Source organism: Perca flavescens, chromosome 3 (genome assembly GCF_004354835.1).
Source record: "Perca flavescens isolate YP-PL-M2 chromosome 3, PFLA_1.0, whole genome shotgun sequence".
Taxonomy (NCBI): domain Eukaryota; kingdom Metazoa; phylum Chordata; class Actinopteri; order Perciformes; family Percidae; genus Perca; species Perca flavescens.
Genome location: NC_041333.1, coordinates 33028537 through 33048999, shown reverse-complemented (window position 1 = coordinate 33048999; position 20463 = coordinate 33028537). Strand labels below are relative to the sequence as shown.

Below are 20463 nucleotides of genomic sequence, written 5' to 3'. Positions count from 1 at the left end.
GGGTTATTCATTCAAATCAGGGAAAACAAGCATGCGTTGCCATCCCCTGGCACACGTCAGTATAAGATCACTAGTTGCCTCAGACAATTTCTCTCACTATTGCAGTTGTGCTGGTAAGTTATTTTAAATTCAAACCCAAATTTCTGGACTTATCCTCTTTTAAATAAATGACCATGGCAGTTTGTTGTCACCAACATCTGTCCTCCACAGGCAACACAGCAGCTCACAGATGTCCTGTCAACCACCCACTTTCTGTCTGAATAATACAGTAACAGAGCGGTTAAAGGAAGTGTTGCATGTTTACTAATGCTTCAACAACTGCAAATTTGAGTTATTATTCCAATGCTTATATACTTCGGTACTCCAGCTACACCAGCTGTTAAAATGTCCCAAACCTCCCAATACTTGAAATCCATAGCATTGTCAGTGAGCGAACAGGGAGGGATCCGTTTACTGAACAAAAGAAATAAAGAACAACCAGCACTATCACATAAGGATGTGGAAGCAAGCTATGTGAGCAGAACCAACCAAATTTGAACGCAACAATTAGCAGGTGCACTGCGGGTCAGAAGTGTGGTTTTTATAGTTAAAATAATTGCATTTGACCTTTAGGATTTTAATTATTCTGAGGTTGAAGAGAGGCTACTCAAATTATTCCATGCTTGCTTCCACAATAGGTCCACACTGACAGAACACTAGGCTATATTTTCTCAATGAACTTTTAATCAATTGGAAGGATTAGAAATTTTAAATGTATGCCTACTTTATGTTGTTTGTATCATCAACCTTTTTTTTTTTTTTTTTACTGTTATCAACAATGTACAATGTGCATCTGTTTTATTAAGAAAAGAATAAACATAAGTAAAAAAAAAAAAAAAAAAAAATATATATATATATATATATATATATATATATATATATATATATATATATATTTTAGACTGGACTATGTATTGGATGATTTTAATCAAGGTCAAGAAAACCTGATGTGGACATCACTCTTTTATGTGCTCCGTTAACTTTTCCCTGGATTATTACTGATAAAAGCCCAGCTCACAGCTGAATGGTGTAGATTCGGGCTATTGTTGTTTCTGTATAGCAGGAGAAAGAGGATTATTGAGAATATGATGGAGAGGAAGACAGAAAGGGAAAGACGGGGAGATGAAAAAAGGGGACTGGTAAGGACAGAGGACATGAGAAAACGTATATTACACAGAAACAAGTAAATGACAATGGGAGAAGAGAAATCACATTTCTTCACTCTCTTCTTCCTCTCTCACTGGAAGGTTATCTATAACACTAGGTCCATTCAGCCTAGTAGGGAAGGGGATAATTGGCCAGTGGAAGCAGGGAGGTGAGGTATTTTAAGCGGCCTCTATTCCAAATCCAACACTGAGGCACAACTCTATCAATCCCCTAGCTCACTGTCAGGGAGGCCAAGTGGAGGAGAACAGAGAGGGATAAGCAGTAAGGGAAGTTAAAGATAGAGCCCACCATAAAACGCTGACTTAAGAATATGGAGCTGAGACAGGGAGAGGTGGGAACAGAAAGAGCTAAGACAGGGAGAGGTGGGAACAGAAAGAGTGTTTTATTTTTGGAAAATGGGAAGTTGCACACAGGCAAACCATATTGTCACACTGGCATGTACATGTGTAAACACACAAGTACACATACAACCATCTGGGGCAAATTATAATCATACTAATAATGCTAAATAACCATATATGCTTATATGCACAAATGTCTGGTTTGGGGTTGAGTTTTAAAGTGGTAATACAAAACCATTGTTCATGAAACTATTGACTCACAGGGTTGTTCAGGGTTAGTTTTATGCTACGATATTTAAAGCATTTATAAAATATGCAGTATACACATCCAGTGCCCTCCATATCATTTCATCAATGCTTGAATATGCAAAGGGTCAAACCACGTCCAACCATATGACCATACCTTTAACATGATCATGACTGATTCATATTTATCTCCATTCAGTCATACCACACCACGCAATCCACCACAACTGTGCACTGCAGTTATACTACAGTATATACAGTTATAATACAGCAACAGTAAGAACTCACATCATGCTGGCTGCCACAATAAGCTACTGTCCAACTGAAGGATCAGAGTCCAAACTGCTATTCAAATGATCACAGAGTTTTAACATTTGGTGTAATGCAGGGTGTGTCTAACATACGCTATGAGAATGCTGAGCCAGAAAACCTTGATATCATTAGACATTTGATTTACACTAATTATAAAAGTACTTCTAAAGATTGATGGATCCGTTAACAGTCAAACTGTGATTCAGTTTTGGATATAATGAGATTCCAGCGAGTATGCAGTGAATGTGCCAGCAGACAAAAGTGTCAGTCAGTGGTCTAGCAGGACTTTGTGACTTGTGTCTCTTAGAGGGTGGAAAATCTGTGATACTAACATATCCATAATCGCCAGTTCAGCATCTTACTTTAGATGTATCTGATGTCCACAGGTTGGTTGTTTGAATGTATGTTTGTCATAATAAGGGCTGGGTATCGTTCATAACTTTTCTATACCATTACCGATACCAATACCATGACTTTGAAAACCGGTTCCTGAACAATACTTTTTCGTTACCAATTTTATAAAATCCATTTTAACAAAAAGAAATTACAACATTACACATTACGGCACAAATCTTTTTATTTATTTTTCAGCTCCCTGTTCCCTGCTCTCCGTGTGTAACGTAGAGTTTTCCCTCCGTGTCTTTACTAAGTGTAACGTTAGACAGCCAATCCCCATCATTATTAGATATTGGTAGAAGCATGCTGCATGCTTATTGGCTCACTGACACGGACGAGATTTACTCCCTAGGTATTAAAATGTGGTATTAAATGACGAGGCATTTTCCGATACTCGATACTAAGGAGACAATTCGGTCGGTGCCTAAAAAGTATTGAATTCGGTACCCAGCCCTAGAGGTCAGATAGAGAACTTGCCAAACACTATAAAAGGTGTTTGCCCTGTATTTTTCAAACATTGAAAAATGTCACTATAGTGTGGCCGGGTTGGCTCGGTTGGCAGAGCAGGCGCACATGTGTAGAGGTTTATTCCTCGACGCAGAAGGTCCAGCGTTCGAGTCCAACATGTGACGATTTTCCTGCATGTCTTCCCCCTCTCTCTCCCCTTTCATATCTAACTGTATCATATCTAAAAAAAAGAAAAAGTCACTATATATCATACAGTAATTATAGTCTAGATTGAGGCGGCTATATGAGTCTGTATGCAAATAGCTCAGGGTCTATAAAATGTGATAATGACTACAGTAGGGGATACTGTAATGACTTTAAAAATGACCACAGACAGAAATGGAACATCTTAACTTTATAATGGCAGAAGGCTACTGATTTATTCAATTCTAAGATGTCCCCATTATTTTGCTCACCCCTGCAGTTATGTCACATTGATATCTGCTCGTTGGCATGGGGTGAAAATGGTGCTCTAGATGCAATCAGAGTGCAATGATCCATCGCCAGTGATTTGCCTCGAGCTGAGCAGTCACCAACACCTCAGGCTGAGTGGTAATGAATTTGTCCATAGTTTGCTAAAGCATTGAACAAGAGGAAGAAGGCCCATTACAGAGAGGTGTAAAACAGGTCCCTCTGAGAAACTTCACAGCCCACAGCTTCCTCAAGATCGATTTGCCGATGCACCCAAGCACCATATTCTTTCCTCACGTTGGCTTTTTAGGAAACACACTAACAGAGATAGAAATGATTTACACAATTTACACTTCAGTTGTTGTGGAGCTTTAGTATATTTTCAGGGCAGAGTGAGACAGAACAGTTTAAAAGTAGACAAAGTTGAAGTCCTTTCAAAGGTTTAATCCCATAAAACATTACCTGTCACAAATTCCCCAAACCTAGAGAAAATTATTTCTCCCCATCCTTAGACTTGAGTCAGATTTGTTTTGTTATCAGAAATAACTTACATCCTTACAAAATACAAACCAACCTCTAAAACTAAGCCAGAGCCTAGCCTGAGCATTTCTGTTAATCTCAGGTATGCTGATTCTGAAGATAATTTAGGCACAACGGTGAGATAATAAAAATAAGAAGAAGAATAGGAAAACAACATCAAATTGATAAAATAGAATGTATGCAAGTAATGAAGCAGGGAACATCTTCAAGTAGAAAATTAGTTCCACACTTAATTGCAGATAATAAAAAAAACTCGCCATACAATGCAATGTGTATGGTTGTGATTACGAAGGCGAGGGAATTTAAAAAATGTGATCAAGCTTGAGGTAATAAGCTATTCTGACAAGTGCTTCATGGGCTCTAAAACAATCACAGTGTTTACAGTTGGTTGAGGCTACTTTAATTGCACACAATTTAAGTGGCAATTCATAAAACATGTTGTTGTTAGCTGGTACAGCGCTTTACAGGGATAAAGATAAGAAAAAAAGTTCTTTCAAACTCTCAGCTTTCTTTTCTTGTAAATATCAAGTCCTGGACTTTTGTACGCTTACCAAATTGCCCAGCTGCCTGACACAAGAACAAATGCTGCAGGTTTACATTTATATGTAAAGCGGGCAAACTTGAGTGATATATGAACAACATATTTCAAACTCTTAATCCAGGTGCTTTCAGGAGTCCAATGTTACCATATACTATTTATACATCATAAATTATGATTTTGACGACAGAGCTAGCCAACCAAACTACTACTAGGAAACCAAGTTTTACCTTCTCTCCCAGGGCCCTTAGGCTGTCCAGGAAGCGGGGCCAGAAGTCCTTGAAAAGTGGTCGGTCAATCTTCTTCAGACTGTCTTTGGTGCTGGCATCCACACTAACGTACAACTGGGTAACTGGCACCAGGCTCCTGGAAATGATAGAAAATATGGAGGAGAAATGAGGATAACAATGATCCAGTTTTGAGAGAGAAAGAGAGTCTCCTAAGAAAGGTAGTACAAAGAACAACAGAACACGTAGAGAGCATTTGTAAAAACATTAGAACTAAAAGGAAGACAAAAAGAATTTTATATAAAATTCAAAATTCAAGAAGTTAGCCACCCTCGGTGTCATCAAACCTTTACATACTCTCCAAACACATGGGTGTATTTCTGTCAGCTCTGAAGCACACAACTGTACTCCTTTAATGGGAGACAAAATAGCAAACATTTGGATCTGTCGCTCAGCTTCACTCAGTATATTCTTTTTCCATCTTGATTCAATAATATCCATGCAACAACATGAAACACCCTATGTAGCTGTGCTAAAAGTAAAGAATTTATCGCATAGACAGATGATGGCAATATGAGAGGGCCGAGGAGGAGGAAGCTGTGAAAAGGAGAGCTTCTCATCAATATTAAATAAGGAGAGACATTAGCTTGTGGCACAATCTGTACCAGACTAGTAAACGGAACCAGAAAAGTGTAAAAGATTCCCACGACTAAAACAAGAAGGGCACTACCCCCTACAATTTGTCTTTAGATGGGAAATAACAAATAGTTGCTGTGCAAGTGAGGCGATTATGTAAAGATGCAAAAACAACCAATTAGCCAAATGAGCAAGGAGAGAGAAAGTCTGGAAATTCTGCTATTTCTACTTCTGGTAAATCTTCATATAAGAAACAGTTCTCCCAACAAACTGCCTCAGCTTATCTCCAACCAGGTGGCTCTGGCAGACAGGAACAAAACAGCTGATTACTGCTCCTCACCATCAACCTGCTACCTAACCCTAACCCTATATAAACTATGTCAGCAGCCTTCTCTTGATGAAAACCTTCAAGGACAGAGTGGCTTCTCGATATTTTTAGGTCAAAGGGCATGTAGAGTGACATAAACCAATGTAAACCTTTGGACATGTAAACTTTTGTCATCAACAGTGTTGCCACAGTTACTTTGAAAAAGTAACTTAGTTACTTTACAGATTACTTGATTTTAAAAGTAACTTAGTTACTTTACAGATTACTTGATTTTAAAAGTAAACGAGTTAGATTACAAGTTACTTTATTAGTTACATTCAGCAGCTGCCGACAACACCCCCACAGCCTCAACATAAAAATGACAACCGGTTTACTGTGAGGCAGCTCAGCATTGCCAGTAGTAGGGATCTGGTTTATTATGGCACGAAAGAGAGCGAGTCAGCCGTGTTTAACGACAGCATTTCCGCTACAACATAGGCCTACTGCCCGACCAAGTTCTTCAACTCTCCCCCACTTACTGGTTTTGCACCGAAGTCCAGCTTTTGTTGTTTGGGTGGTGGGGGACCTCCTCTCTGCTTCGCTCCACCTGCTGGGACTTGCTGTGTAAGTTTGACTGCAGTGCTGCGACTTCAAATTTGACGTAGTGTTTTTGTAGCTGGATAGCACTTTGTCACCACCAGCACAGAGTGTACAACGAACATTAATATTGCCGTCTTTAGCTGGCACAAACTCTAAATAGTGACTGGATTTCCAGCTAGAAGCGTGCATCTCTCTCCTCCCTCCATCCGTTTACGTTTGTGTCGCTGCGTGGTACACGTGAACTGTCCACATGCTGAAAACATGACTTGTCGCATACGTGACTTCACTCCCCGAGACGCAAGAAGAAAACAAAAATATATATTTTTACTAAGGAAAATGACAAAAATAGTAATACACAGTGACTTGGATAAGTAATTTTAATCTGATTACTGGTTTGGAAATAGTAACGCGTTAGATTACTCATTACTGAAAAAAGTGGTCAAATTAGAGTAACGCGTTACAAGTGATGACATCACTGGTCATCAATATACTTCCATATTATTTTTGTAACAGAACCACAATTCCTCCCATTTTAAAAGGTTGTCTGTGTCAAGCAAATTACATTTTTTTAATATAAAGAAAGTTCAAGTGTAGGGTTGGGTATCGTTTGGGTTTTTTCCCGATACCGGTGCTAAATCGATACTTTTAAAACGGTGCCAGTGCCTAAACGGTGCCTAAACAGAAATGTATATAATATATTTATAATGTATATAATATAAAATATAAAAAAAGGAGCACAAAACGACAGTTGGCGACATTAAAGAACGGCTTGTTTATTGGTTAGGCCATATAGTCAAAATTAAATGACTGATTAATAATGTAAGAACAATAATTCATAACAATGACTTATTTCACCAGTAAATTGCTGGTAAACGATAAAAACAAGCACCAGATGGGAAAAGGGTATTTTACAATAACTTAAAATGCACCACAAGGCTGGTCTGTTGTTTTTCTGACAACGGCAGCTGCAGAGTCCAGACGGTTATGTTGGAATCCTCTACAGGGAAATACAGCCACACTTTACACCGCTTAACGTAAGCTGTCAGCATTTTAACCATTGTGTTTAATCAGCTACCAGCTAACAGTAACGTAGCATCCCGTGCAGCGATGCTTCTGAAAAAAATACAAATAAATTGTCAGGCACTGAAATGGGGAACCGAAATTTTTGTTCTTATTCGGTCTTGTTAACTACCATTTACGTCGGAACCGGTGCCCTATTGGCACCGCGTTTCGGTACCCAACCCTATTCAAGTGGCTACTACATATGAAACACTTTCCAACTGAAGCCAAAACACTGAAAGCCAGCGATAATTTCCTTGTCAATATGGATTTGAAAAACTGGTTCAATAAAATTAATGTTAATTCACTCTGTCACTGTTGGTCTGCTCAAAATGAACAAGTTATTAGAATTATTCAAAACACAATTGGCAAACTCATTCTTGAATGAAACCAAAGTGTATGGTAACCGCTGTGTTAGCTAACATTATACAATAGAAGTCTGCTTTAACATGCTTCTAACATGCTGTTTAGTGCATGGCAAGGTTGCCACAAAAACACGTTTGGAAAGTTCTTTTTACACTTCACACTATATACTAGGGCTGCACAATATGAGGAAAATTTGTGATTTTCGATGACGTTGTTGAATATCGCAATAACGATATTACTTGCAATAAATAAACAGTTATTAAAGTGCTTCCAGTATTCTAAAACACAAAAAAATTGCTTGTTGAATTAAGAAAAACAAAAAGGAAAAAATTATTCCCAACATTCTTTTATTGAACTGAATATAAAAGGCAGCACTAAAAAAGAATGCCAGGTTCATATTAAAATGCAGTTTTCTGCTGATATTTTCTTTCTACTAACACAACGAATCTCTGATTGTCTTTCACGATATGTATATTGCGCCACTTGATATTGCGATGACGATTAAAAAAACAATATATTGTGCAGCCCTACTATATTCTGTACATGTGATGGGAAATGGCTTTGTTTTATCTTCTTTAAAGGGGTTTACAGCTACAGTGTCGACAAGAGTGCTGAGTAGAAGCCAAAGCGCAGGAAATAATGACACTCCGAGGTCACTTCAGTGCACACACAACATTTCCTGTTGATGCTCACAAACCCTCCCGCATCTAAAGTAAAAAGCAAAGAAAGGTGTGTGTGGGTGTGCGTGTCATTGACCTTTATGAATTTTTCATACAGTCACTGTAGGTGCACAATGTACATTATGTTCCTCTAGGAACTGTGTCTGTGGTGAACTCCTGTCACAGAAACATGGATGCTGAATTCTTGTAGATGGGTTACCCAAGGTCCTGGGTTTTGAAATAACTTTTTTAAAGTTAGTATATTACCCAGCCCCTTTAGTACAATAAGAGCTTTTGTGGAGTCAGCAGCAAGTGGTCATTAGAGGGAATGCATGTTTCAGCACTCTATTTATTTATTTATATACGTGTACAGTACAGGCCAAAAGTTTGGACACACCTTCTCATTCAATGCGTTTCCTTTTTATTTTCATGACTATTTACATTGTAGATTCTCACTGAAGGCATCAAAACTATGAATGAACACATATGGAATTATGTACTTAACAAAAAGGTGTGAAATAACTGAAAACATGTCTTATATTTTAGATTCTTCAAAGTAGCCACCCTTTGCTTTTTTATTTAGTATTTACCTAGTGGAAAAAATTCCACTAACTAACCCTGACAAGGCACACCTGTGAAGTGAAAACCATTTCAGGTGACTACCTCATGAAGATCACTGAGAGAACACCAAGGGTTTGCAGAGTTATCAAAAAAAGGGTGGCTACTTTGAAGAATCTAAAATATAAGACATGTTTTCAGTTATTTCACACTTTTTTGTTAAGTACATAATTCCATATGTGTTCATTCATAGTTTTGATGCCTTCAGTGAGAATCTACAATGTAAATAGTCATGAAAATAAAGAAACACATTGAATGAGAAGGTGTGTCCAAACTTTTTCAAGTCCTTAATGAAAAGAAGCAGAAAGAAGATTAAATCGTATTTAACCTGCCCTATTTTCACAAAACATACATTAACAAAACAAATAATTCATTAGTTGCGATTTAAAAAGGGTCAGTTCATCCAAATTACAGAAATGACATTCCTTCATCCTTAGTAGCATCTGGTCATGCAGACAGTTTCAGTTTGATCTGCAGATGTCTTCACATGTTCACCTCTGAAACTTCTCCTAATACAACTGAACTTAATGGTATTTTGTTTGGGCTGCTCAAAGCACTTTGACACAAACAAACAACTCAATTCAACACCATTGTGTTGTACCCTCCTTGTTAAAGGACACACAGCACTCATGATTGTGGTGACTGAACCGTTGTTCCTTCCTGCTAGGGGAAAACAATCTAACTGCTGCCACACACTCCTATTCCCTACTTTCCAATTTATCCCTGAACACTTCAAAGAAAAGAGCTTGTGTAGGCAGTGGGTAAAAATATACTACAGAAATAATAATGACTGACACACACACACACACACACACACACACACACACACACACACACACACACACACACACACACACACACACACACACACACACACACACACACACACACACACACACACACACACACACACACACACACACACACACACACACACACACACACACACACACACACACACACACACACACACACACACACACACACACACACACACTGTTTGTCCCTACCTGATTTCCTTTGGGAATTGTGCATTGGTGACCAGGAAGCTGGAGATGCGATGAGAGTGGAGGAGGCGGATGAAGGTGTTGATTTCGGGGTACATGATTGGCTCACCCACCAGGGAGAGGGCACAGTGCTTGACTGCCAAGCCCTCATCGTACCGCTCAGGCTTCACTCCAGGGACACCTGGAGGGAGAGAGGTTGGTGATTGAACAGATGATAGTTTTGATGTCGACTCCCATCTTTGACTTAATCAACGTCTCCCAACAATGAAATGAGGGGCCCTCACATGTGGAATCCAAAAAAAAAAATCCAAACAGCACTAAGATGGTAAATAACAGCATGAGGTCAAGCTTTGAAGTCAGATCAAACCGAGTAATAATTACATACTGTACATCCAAATATGCACCAAAGAGATGTGTGGTGCTCATGAAAAATGAGCAGAAGAGAGGCAGTGAAAGTTTCAGCTTTGGGAGTCGGGCAAGAAGCCCAGTCTCTCTCTCTCTCTCCCACTCCCTCCCTCCGTCTTACCGCTGGGTGGTCTTGGACTCTCTACCAGCACAGACTACAGGATGCTGTGAAAAATATACTCAGCATAAGTTCCTGAGTATTAGGGATGCATTTCATAAAGTGGTATTGCTATAGGCATCAGATGTTGCTGTGAATTAGATTGATTTTCTGACCCAATACCTATACTTTAAGAGTGAGGAATTACATTTAGTTACACCAAAGGAAATGATGAAAGTCCACATTTAGATCACGTCTGAAGATAAGCTTGACGCTCTTGTTCATTTGGTGGTAATTAAATACATTAATGGGAGCTTTATCTAGTGTGAGGAATCTATTTTTCCGCCTTTCACATTTGGATCATGACCATAGGCCACCAAATTTACAAACAAAAATTACATAAGTTAAATACATAGGACAACCAAAATTAGATTAATGAACATAATCAGCAAAGTGCTGAATGGCGTGCCAAGAATTTGATGTAGACAGGCAATAAACAAATATTCAAAGTTTAGGGGGAAAATGTTTCACACACTGTCATGGGGATTAAATGTGATATAGCTGTAGCTACAGCAGATGTCATTTGATTTAAGAGTGCATGCTTTGAATAATTAAATACTTAACTTCGGAGTGTTGCCTTACTATGCTTTATACATTATTTATAAGCGTTTGCAACATTTTGTACGGTCGAACCACAAAGCAACGGTTACTGTGCTACTATTCAAGGACAAATCCCATCTCCCAACAGCTGCAAATACATTACACTCTTCTCATATCAACCAGCTGAGAGGATGATGCATGTGTGTTAAGTGTGTGGAATCTTTTATATATCTTATGGTGTTAGAAATGTGAAATTCCATTATATATAGAAAATTCCCTCCCTTGAGGTCCTTCGGGGGGAGATCTGGCTTTCTGAAGTGGATCACTCAGATAAAGATGAAGGCTATCAGCGAGGACGTGGGGCTTTATTACAAGTTGTGTAATTATGGTTACTGAATTACAAGCCGCAGAAGTGATTCAAGGGAAGACAACTATTATCAAAGACCTTAGATGTCCTCTAGAGTTGACCCGCATTATCTTTGGTTCGACATCAAGACTTACAGAAGGAGGTGAGGAAATCATTATCCTCTGCTTTGCAGGCTTCTTTCTTTTCGTTTAATTTGGATACGATGTGTGAGTTAGGAAACACACTGAACACGTCCTGGTGGTATTGTTTAGTGTCTACTAAAATTAAACAAGGACATGGATGCTTGGATGGATGGGAAGAGTTTAGAAGTACCGTATGCATGACTGGAGTAAGTCATTTAAAAAAATGAAAAGTGCTATGTGTTGTAGCTAAGAGAATCAGAGAACCAAACGTTTAATTCAAAAGTTGACTTAGCTGCAAAAGTTAGAACATCACCAAAGCTTCTTCCTGTTAATATGCAAATGTGATGACATAAAATAGGTTCATGCGAGTTTAATCATATTGCCGAGAGCACCCACTCATGCTGGACAGTTAAGAGTTAACTGCCAAGCAAAGAGCATATACTGTGATATATCGTAAGTACTGATGAATGTAAATTGCATGATCAAATAAACAAACTAGCCACACAAACTACCAGAAAAACATTTTAGAGTTAAAATTATCCCTAACAGTGTTGTATCTCGCCACAACATCCTGTGTTAACAGGAGATAAAAGATATTAAGGATTAATTTTCATTTCACTAAGGACAATCAATTTAACAATCTACACAGACAAGAACGTCATTTGACACAACTATGTTCTATGCATTTTGAGCCTGCCTTTGGGCAGATTCTTCCAACATGGTAGCAGAAATCAGATTCCTAGTTTCAGTCCTCAAGGACAAACTTATGTTTGTTTTTTGTCAGGCCCTTCTCGTAAAGATTTAAGTGACAGCTGGCAGGGCAATGAATTGCATTCTTATACATTTAAAGGGTGACAAATAGCTTCTCATTATTAACGGTGGCATGGCGTTAAAACCTGCTATTTGATGAGACCTTTTAGGCACTAGATCGTCAGGTAGTCAGAGCAGAAACCAATCTGTTTAATCACACTGTGTGTTTTTAGAGGCATTGTCTGGATAGTTCATTGCGCTATCCATTACAAAACATACCCCTGTCAATGTTAAATGGAGTTGAAGACTGCCTAATGTAATTTTGTAGTGCCACTGGAAAGAAAATTATAATGACAATATAAGGCTTGCACTTTGCACTTGCATGTTTCTAATTATAAATGCAGAGCTTTGCTTTATAAATATGAAAATGTACTTTTCTTTATTTTCTAATACCTTTGTAACAAACGCATTTTCTTTTTTACTTTAAGTGAATTAAGAAGCAACTTACTGTCAACATAAGCATATGTGCACTATTGTTCCATTATAATACCATCAGAAAATTACATTTTTGATGATGACATTAATCATAATTCATCATGAATAACTGCTCTGAGAATACATTAGCTATACAGTTGCCCTTTAAAGAAGATGTGTCTCAAAGGCTTTCAGCATGTGGAATCTATCTCACTTCCTGAGTAAAATTGTTTCTCTGTTTAATAATGGGATCAGCAGTGGCTTTGAGGTTAGAGAGGCAGCCTTCTGACTGTGATGTCGCAGGATCAAGCCAGGCCTTAAGAATACTTTGGCTGGATGTACAGTCATACATGTCAGCTGAGCAATCTTTGATGTCAGCGTAATGTAGATTTTTGGCTGTGCTGACAGGGGTCTGCAGGATAACTAAGTTCTGAATCTTTGCAGCATTTATATGAAAGAAGCTCAAAGCTCACAATAATGATGAGAAGGCGAACTCTATTTATCATGTCTTTCTCTGTGTGTGTGTTGTGTGTGTGGTTGGTTGTTAATACAGTCTTTTTAAAAATACCAGTGACCCTGTGTACAGGTCACAACAAAACAACATTTAAAAAACAAAATGTAAACAACAAAACGATCCCATTCAGTGCCGAAATTATTAGTCGATTGACAAAAGTAAAGGAAAAAAAAAAAAGTTGTGGATTTGCTGTTTTTTTCGATTCTATATTATTGTAAATTGAATGTCTTTGGCTTTTTGACTGTTGGTCAGACAAAAAAAGCAACGTGAAGACATTGCCTTGAGTGGGTCAGGACATTTTATAGATTAAAGTGCTCATATTATGCTTTTTGGCTTTTCCCCTTTCCTTTATTTTGTTATATATCTTTTTTGTGCACGTTATAGGTTTACAAAGTGAAAAAGCCCAAAGTCCCCCCCAAAGGGACTTACCATCTCCAACAGAAAACACTGTTCACAAACTGCTCCAAACAGCTCTACTGTAGTCCAGCCTTTACTTCAGAGACAAACGTGCGTCACGTTATAATGCTCGCCTAGCTGCTAGCGTGGCACGCCCTCATACTCTGCTTCTGACTAGCTAGTAGTCCTTACCTAGGTACTGCACATGTGCGACTCCCAACAAAGATGGGATAGAGGTGAGATGCCTCACTCTGTAGCTAAAACAGAGAGCTCAACACACAGGGTGAATAGAGGAGCTGCAGCAATGTGCAGTACAACAAAAATATGGTGTTTCTTGAAAATTAAACCATGTAAACCTCTAAATACAATTATGAACCTGAAAATGAGCATAATATGAGCACTTTAAATGATTAATTGTAAATTGAAAAACTTTCCAAAATGTTAATCTATCACAACAATAAACATTAGCTGAAGAGCTCGTTTAAAACCTTTAAATCCATCTGGAATACAAACAATTTTCCAAACATGTTTTCTTTAATACATGTTGGTTTATTGTGTCACCAACATGTTTTGACAACATTTTTTAAAACCTCTCAAAGTAAATCTGCTTAGGGAATACTCACAAGATGATCACTAAATTCAGTTTGAACTGAGCTTTGGGCAGCCAACTAGCCGTCCTAAGCCAATGCTGGCAGCAGCCAGAGAAAATAAGTCCCAAGTGCCAACAGTATTAGTACAAGCAGCACAAATGGTAACTCACCGCATTCAGTCATTTCAATGAGGGGGAAGCGGATTTGATCACAGCAGGAAGGGTATAGAGCGGTTGCCGCTTACGTGAACACAAACTGGTTCTGCGGCCCAGAGTTCACCATACTAAATTACTAGCGGTAACCATTTTGCTTTTTTGGGAAATGCTCTTGCAGGTTGGCGGTTACTGCGCTGCACTATGAAACCAGCTTAAGTGAGGTTGCAGCTCAATCTTGATAAGTTTTGAGAAAACAAAGGCAGTGAAGTTGTGACAATAACACAATGGAGGTGCCAGGTGGGGAAATTAAATTGTGTGTGGGGGTTGGGATTTGACTGATGAGGTAGTATAGTACAATGTGATTAAAGGGAAGACAGAACATTTAGCATTTTGATCTTCACTCTGCTTCACTACACAGTGGGCTACAAGAGGTCATGAGCCGTAATTGAAGATGCAAAGTGTGCATGACGAAGACCATGTGCTGTGTGAACATGACGAAGATGATGTGTTGTGTAAGCCGTTGTGTCTGTGTTTATTTCTACAACAATGATATGCACTCAACAGTGCAACGAATGGATAGATAAACAAATAGCCAGACAGACTGCTAGAGAAACTAGAGTAAAACCAAGAGGTGGAGTGGGAAAGAACACGTTTGCATGTGTGACCTGTAGGGTTGGGTACCTTTTGCATCTGAACCAATGTCAGTACCGTTACCGGTACCTGGAATTCAGTTCCCGGTACCCAACGGTACTTTTTTTTTTCGGTACTTTCGCTCTGTAATTACAAAAAAATATTTCAGTTGTAAAAATAATTCCAAACCTATTCATCCTATTTACTTAGAACATTCTGTTATTTATTTAGAATTTTTTACACTGACAGAAATTAAGTAAGGGATAATGTAGAGCGAGGCGGTTGTTATAGCGAATACAACCCCGACAGGGTGATCAGGACTACAACCCCTTCAGGTCTTGAATCAGCATGAAGGGGTTGTATTCGCTATAACAACCGCCTCGCTCTACATTATCCCGCTTATTACATGGCTAATTACCTAATAAATCAATAATTTGACTAATAACTTGACAAAATATTGATTTAAATGGGAGTTTATTGATTTAAATACGATTGTATTGCTTCCACTAGAGAAAGTAGTCCGTTCCGTCGCTACGGTTGGAATCCTGCGTCCATAGCAACGTAAAAACTCTGTAATGCAATCCTTCGTCTATTCGCTACTCAACACCACCTTACGGGCTGTGGTAGTAGCCGTATATTTTATGGGGTGCTGCCGTGGTGGACAAATGACCCAGCTGCTGTTTTAAACACCAAACAACATTATCTGAAGCGTTGTAGTGAGCTAGCGGGCTAACGGCTGCTCTAATTTACATTAAACTGAACATTTATGTTGACGGTGAAGTGAGACACGGTGAATGGCTTCTTTGGGAATATTTATGTGGACGTTTATGTCCTCATTCATCTCGTTTCCTTTTTGCAGAGCCGCTGCATGTTGACACACCTGTAAGTTAATGTTAAACAAGTTGCAATGTAAGCTAACTAATTAGCATTGTTGTCCCTACGGCTGTTACTGCGTAGCTAGCGATCATAGACGGTATAGAAAGATAGTAGCGATAGACGCTCATCAGATCTGCTGTCATTGCTTGAATTGGAGGACAGAAGTTGCTCCACGTTTCCCCACAGCTGATAGGCTAAATTATCCGGACTTCTTTCAGTGGATTGATAGCTGTCCTCCAGAGTGAACAGAACTGCGTCCATGGCACCGCTCTGCTTTTGCATGGCAACGGTGTGTTATCCTTAGCAGCGGTCTGTTATCAAGAAATAACAGACCGCATTCTTCATTAGAATTCAACCAAGCCATGTAATAAATAAAAATAAAACCTCTCCCTCTCTCCTCCCAAACCCATCCCTACAACCTATTAAATTGAATAATTATTCAACTTTTATTCTTCTATTTGTATATTATTCTTTTTTAGCCTGTTGTATTTTCATCATGACCGTTTTTAATTGCTCTTTAATGTTTTATGTAAAGCACGTTGAATTGCCTTGTTGCTGAAAGGTGATGTAGAAATAAAGTTGCCTTGCCTTACAACCTCAGCCTGGCAGTCAGTCCCCAGGGCATAGAAACCACTATTGTGCCTGCTTGTCTCACAGGAAGTATAACGTCAAAAGCACCGCGACCGCTTTCGGCTCGCCATTAATATCATATCACAGTGAATGGTGTCTGCGTGAAGTTTTGAAAACTGCAGAGCAGACGTAGTTTGCTCCATCCACACCTCTGTGCGTGCGTGTGTGTCTGAGCTCCGCTCTCTGTCAAAATGCAGAGAGGACAGACAAGCTTGCGCTTACGCGCTATCAAGTACCGATATTCGGCACCGTTTGATTTTCGGTAATACAGACGTGATTCGGTCAATACCGGTAAAAGTACCGGGTTCGGTACCCAACCCTAGTGACCTGCTAAAAGACAAACCTCTGAACTGTCGAATCATGCTTTGGTGCTTCTCCAAGGCATCCTGCAGGATCTTCTCGGCAGGGTCCATCTTCCATCGCCACTCTGTGCCCACAGGGTTGGTGTGGTGTCTGTTAGTGGGGCACACAGATAAACCGATAAGGAATAACAGCAGACATACTGTACCCACTAAGTTAGGAATGTTACTATACCCTCTGTTTAGGGCTGCGACAAGACACTCCGCTCACGAGACGAGACACGAGATTGGCTTCACACGAACGAGACAAGATTTGAAAGAAAACTTTAATTAAGAAATATGTACGGTAGCCCTGAAAGGCCACAGCACGCAACTAAAAGAAAACTCACGCAAATAAAACAGCACGCAACTAATAGAAAACGAACGCAAATAAACCACAACGTAAGTGTTTCCAGGGGACACTTTTAAGTGATGCACACGTGCCTCAACCATTGGTGTTTCCAGTACATAGACAGACCAACAGGACAATTCTAACCATTTTCTCCAATTTATTCATCACTAAATTCACTTCTGAGAACGTTTTAGGCAAGAAAGAAACTGTTTACATTTCGAATATAGGCAGTCTTGTGAAAATCGTTGCAGAAATTGACAATTTGCCGAATTGACAATTTGCCGAATTGACAATTTGCCGAATTGACAATTTGCCTCAAAGCTGACCTCCAGCTTTGAGCGGGGTCTCTGAGTATTCCTGGCCGAGCGACGAGCTGCCATCCCCGGCAGGCGCCTGCTGACTGTCCCGTCACTTTATGGAGCTTCTCAACTCCGAAAACTTTGAGGCAAATTTTCAATTCGGCAACGATTTTCATAAGACTGCCTATATTCGAAATGTAAACAGTCCATTTCTCGCCTAAAACGTTATAAGAAGTGAATTTAGTGATGAATAAATTGGAGAAAATGGTTAAAATTGTCCTGTTGTTGGTCTGTCTATGTACTGGAAACATCAATGCTAGAGGCACGTGTGCATCACCTAAAAGTGTCCCCTGGAAACACTTCCGTTGTGTTGTGGTTTATTTGTGTGCGTTTTCTTTTAGTTGCGTGCTGTGGTTTATTTGCATGCGTTTTCTTTTAGTTGCGTGCTGTGTTTAATTTGCATGAGTTTTCTTTTAGTTGCGTGCTGCGTTTTATTTGCATGCGTTTTCTTTTAGTTGCGTGCTGTGGTTTATTTGTGTGCGTTTTCTTTTAGTTGCGTGCTGTGGTTTATTTGTGTGCGTTTTCTTTTAGTTGCGTGCTGTGGCCTCTCGGGGCCACCGTAAATATGACTGGAAAATAGTCTTTACTCAGAGAACCAAGGTTACAACATGTGTGTGTCAGCCGAGAGAGAGAGAGAGAGAGAGAGAGAGAGAGAGAGAGCGAGCGGCCGTACCCTCTAACGTTCTAACGCTGCGTTTTATTGAAAACAACTACCGCTACCGCTCTGCAAAAGTGAACTCCGAGTCAACTTTGGCGAACGGGCAGGGGATCTTCTCTAGAAAGAGAGAGAAAGAAAGAAAGAAAGAAAGAAAGAAAGAAAGAGAGAGAGAGAGAGAGAGAGAGAGAGAGAGAGAGAGAGAGAGAGAGAGCGCGGCCGTACCCTCTAACGTTCTAACGCTGCGTTTTATCGGCAGCTTTGTACAACTACAACAACTACTGCTACCGCTCTGCAAAAGTGAACTCAGAGTCAACTTTGGCGAACGGGCAGGGGATCTTCTATGGTAATTTAGAGAGGTCCAAGCCAGCCTGATCTTTATAAGACCAACCAGGTCAGACTCCGTCTACTGGGGGCTGATCTGCACTTGTGACCAATATAGCGAGACAATTTTTACCTCGACGAGAAGTCTTGTCACATTTGACCTCTGTTCACTGCCTGCTGGCCATTAGGCTGGGGTCATTTGACACAAATAAAGTTAAACACTAACTACATTCAGATGAGGAAACAAAGGGAAAAAATATCAAGAGCGAAGTTAATTCACAAACGTAAGGTGAATTTGAGTGCTGTGGCTTTTCTCACCCTATAAGACATATAATGTGAATCATACTGGAAAAAAAATTGCACCTTCTATGGGTGTTAATAACACCTTCTGATTGTCTAAGTGTGATGTCTAAGTGCAACAACAAAACCTGGAGGCGTCACAAATTCCAGACAGTCTGTCGCATGCATACGCACACACTCGCACCGCACATACTGGCCTTGCACATCAAATTTAATTCCACCTGTTGCTACAAAGAGGTGGATGGCGAGGGCAGCTGCAGCAATACATCAGTGCCCTGAAATTGCTTACTTCCTGTCATCACGCATAGCTGCCTTAAGGGAGACTGACATATATGTGGTGACAGGGAAGCAGTTTACCGCAGCACATTCTGACAGCGACCTTTCAGTGCTCAACACAGTCGCCTTTTTTCAAATGGAACTTGAGGGGAGTAAAAGGCCCAGTCTCTCGCTAATGTCATGATGAATCAGTGTCCACCTTTAGGCCTCGCAGTTATGCTGGCTGTTCGTCTTCTGCGCGTAAATCATTAACTTGTTTGCCACAGAGATATCATCGCTCAATGTGTAAGTGATCTTGATTGACGAGATAAACAATTTAGGTAAACAAGACAAGGCAAAAACTAAGCATGCGTGTAATAATGCCAAATACCAAATATAATTCTGAGTACCCTGCTTACTTGTGGTTGACATAATCTTTAACAACCTAAAGTTTAGTGTGACAGCAATACACTTTAAAAAAATGTAATTATTTATTTAATGTGAAGTCAAATCAGTAAAGGAAATAGATACCAAAATGTTAGGGGTACGTCTATGCTGACCCAAAACCTAAGACATATTTGTAGCAATTAACAATTGAAGGTTAGCCACTGGTTGGTCCCCAGAGGGCCTAGTAACTTTGATAAATCACAGTTTAAGCAAGCCTGTTTACCTTTTGCTTAACACTGGCTAACTTGGTAGCAAAAGGCAAATTAAATGACACTGAATTTCCCAAGATTGTCCTTCATACCTAGGAGTTGAAACCAAAACCAGAAAACAGCCAACAACAAACTTTATATACTTTATTTTAAGCACAAAAATATTTTACAAAATATTTTAGACTGGTCTGTTTTGCTCTTAGATTAGTCTGCGTACTGGAAGTTTTTTTTTATTTGTATTGTTGCATTCTTTAAAATGTTTTGGTAATTTGTTGAAGTTTTCAAGAAGGCAAACATTTTCTGATGGAATGGATCGAGCTAAGTGATATGAGGTAGCGGCTCAGTGGCCTTTTTGTTCTTAGTTTAACCAGAATTCATAGCAAATTAGTCAAGAACAAGACCGCTTTGTGCAACAGATGAATTTAGACTTCAGACTAGGGCTGGGAAATCAATCAATCAACTAATCAATATATCAATATGGTGATATGAGACTAGATATGGTCTTCGATTCGGGATATTGTAATATCGTTGTCTTTCCTGGTTTTACAAGCTGCATTACAGTAAAATTATGTAATTTTGTGAACTTACCAGACTGTTGTAGCTGTTCAATTATTTGCCTTTACCCACGTAGTCATAAATCCA

At 39.4% G+C, this 20463-nt stretch overlaps 1 protein-coding gene across 2 annotated transcripts in view; it reads right to left on the bottom strand.

The window, feature by feature from the left end:
• Positions 1-20463, bottom strand: part of tyw1 (tRNA-yW synthesizing protein 1 homolog (S. cerevisiae)) — a 73705-nt gene that overhangs the window by 30938 nt on the left and 22304 nt on the right. For both annotated transcript variants that reach the window (XR_003692279.1, XM_028574525.1), the window contains exons 11-13: positions 16926-17035; positions 9980-10157; positions 4728-4863 (exon numbers count right to left, since the gene is read on the bottom strand). Coding sequence is in view for 1 of the 2 variants with exons in the window: in XM_028574525.1 (XP_028430326.1) it covers positions 4728-4863; positions 9980-10157; positions 16926-17035 (424 nt within the window). In the remaining variant the exon portion in view is untranslated. The remainder of the gene's footprint in view (positions 1-4727; positions 4864-9979; positions 10158-16925; positions 17036-20463) is intronic.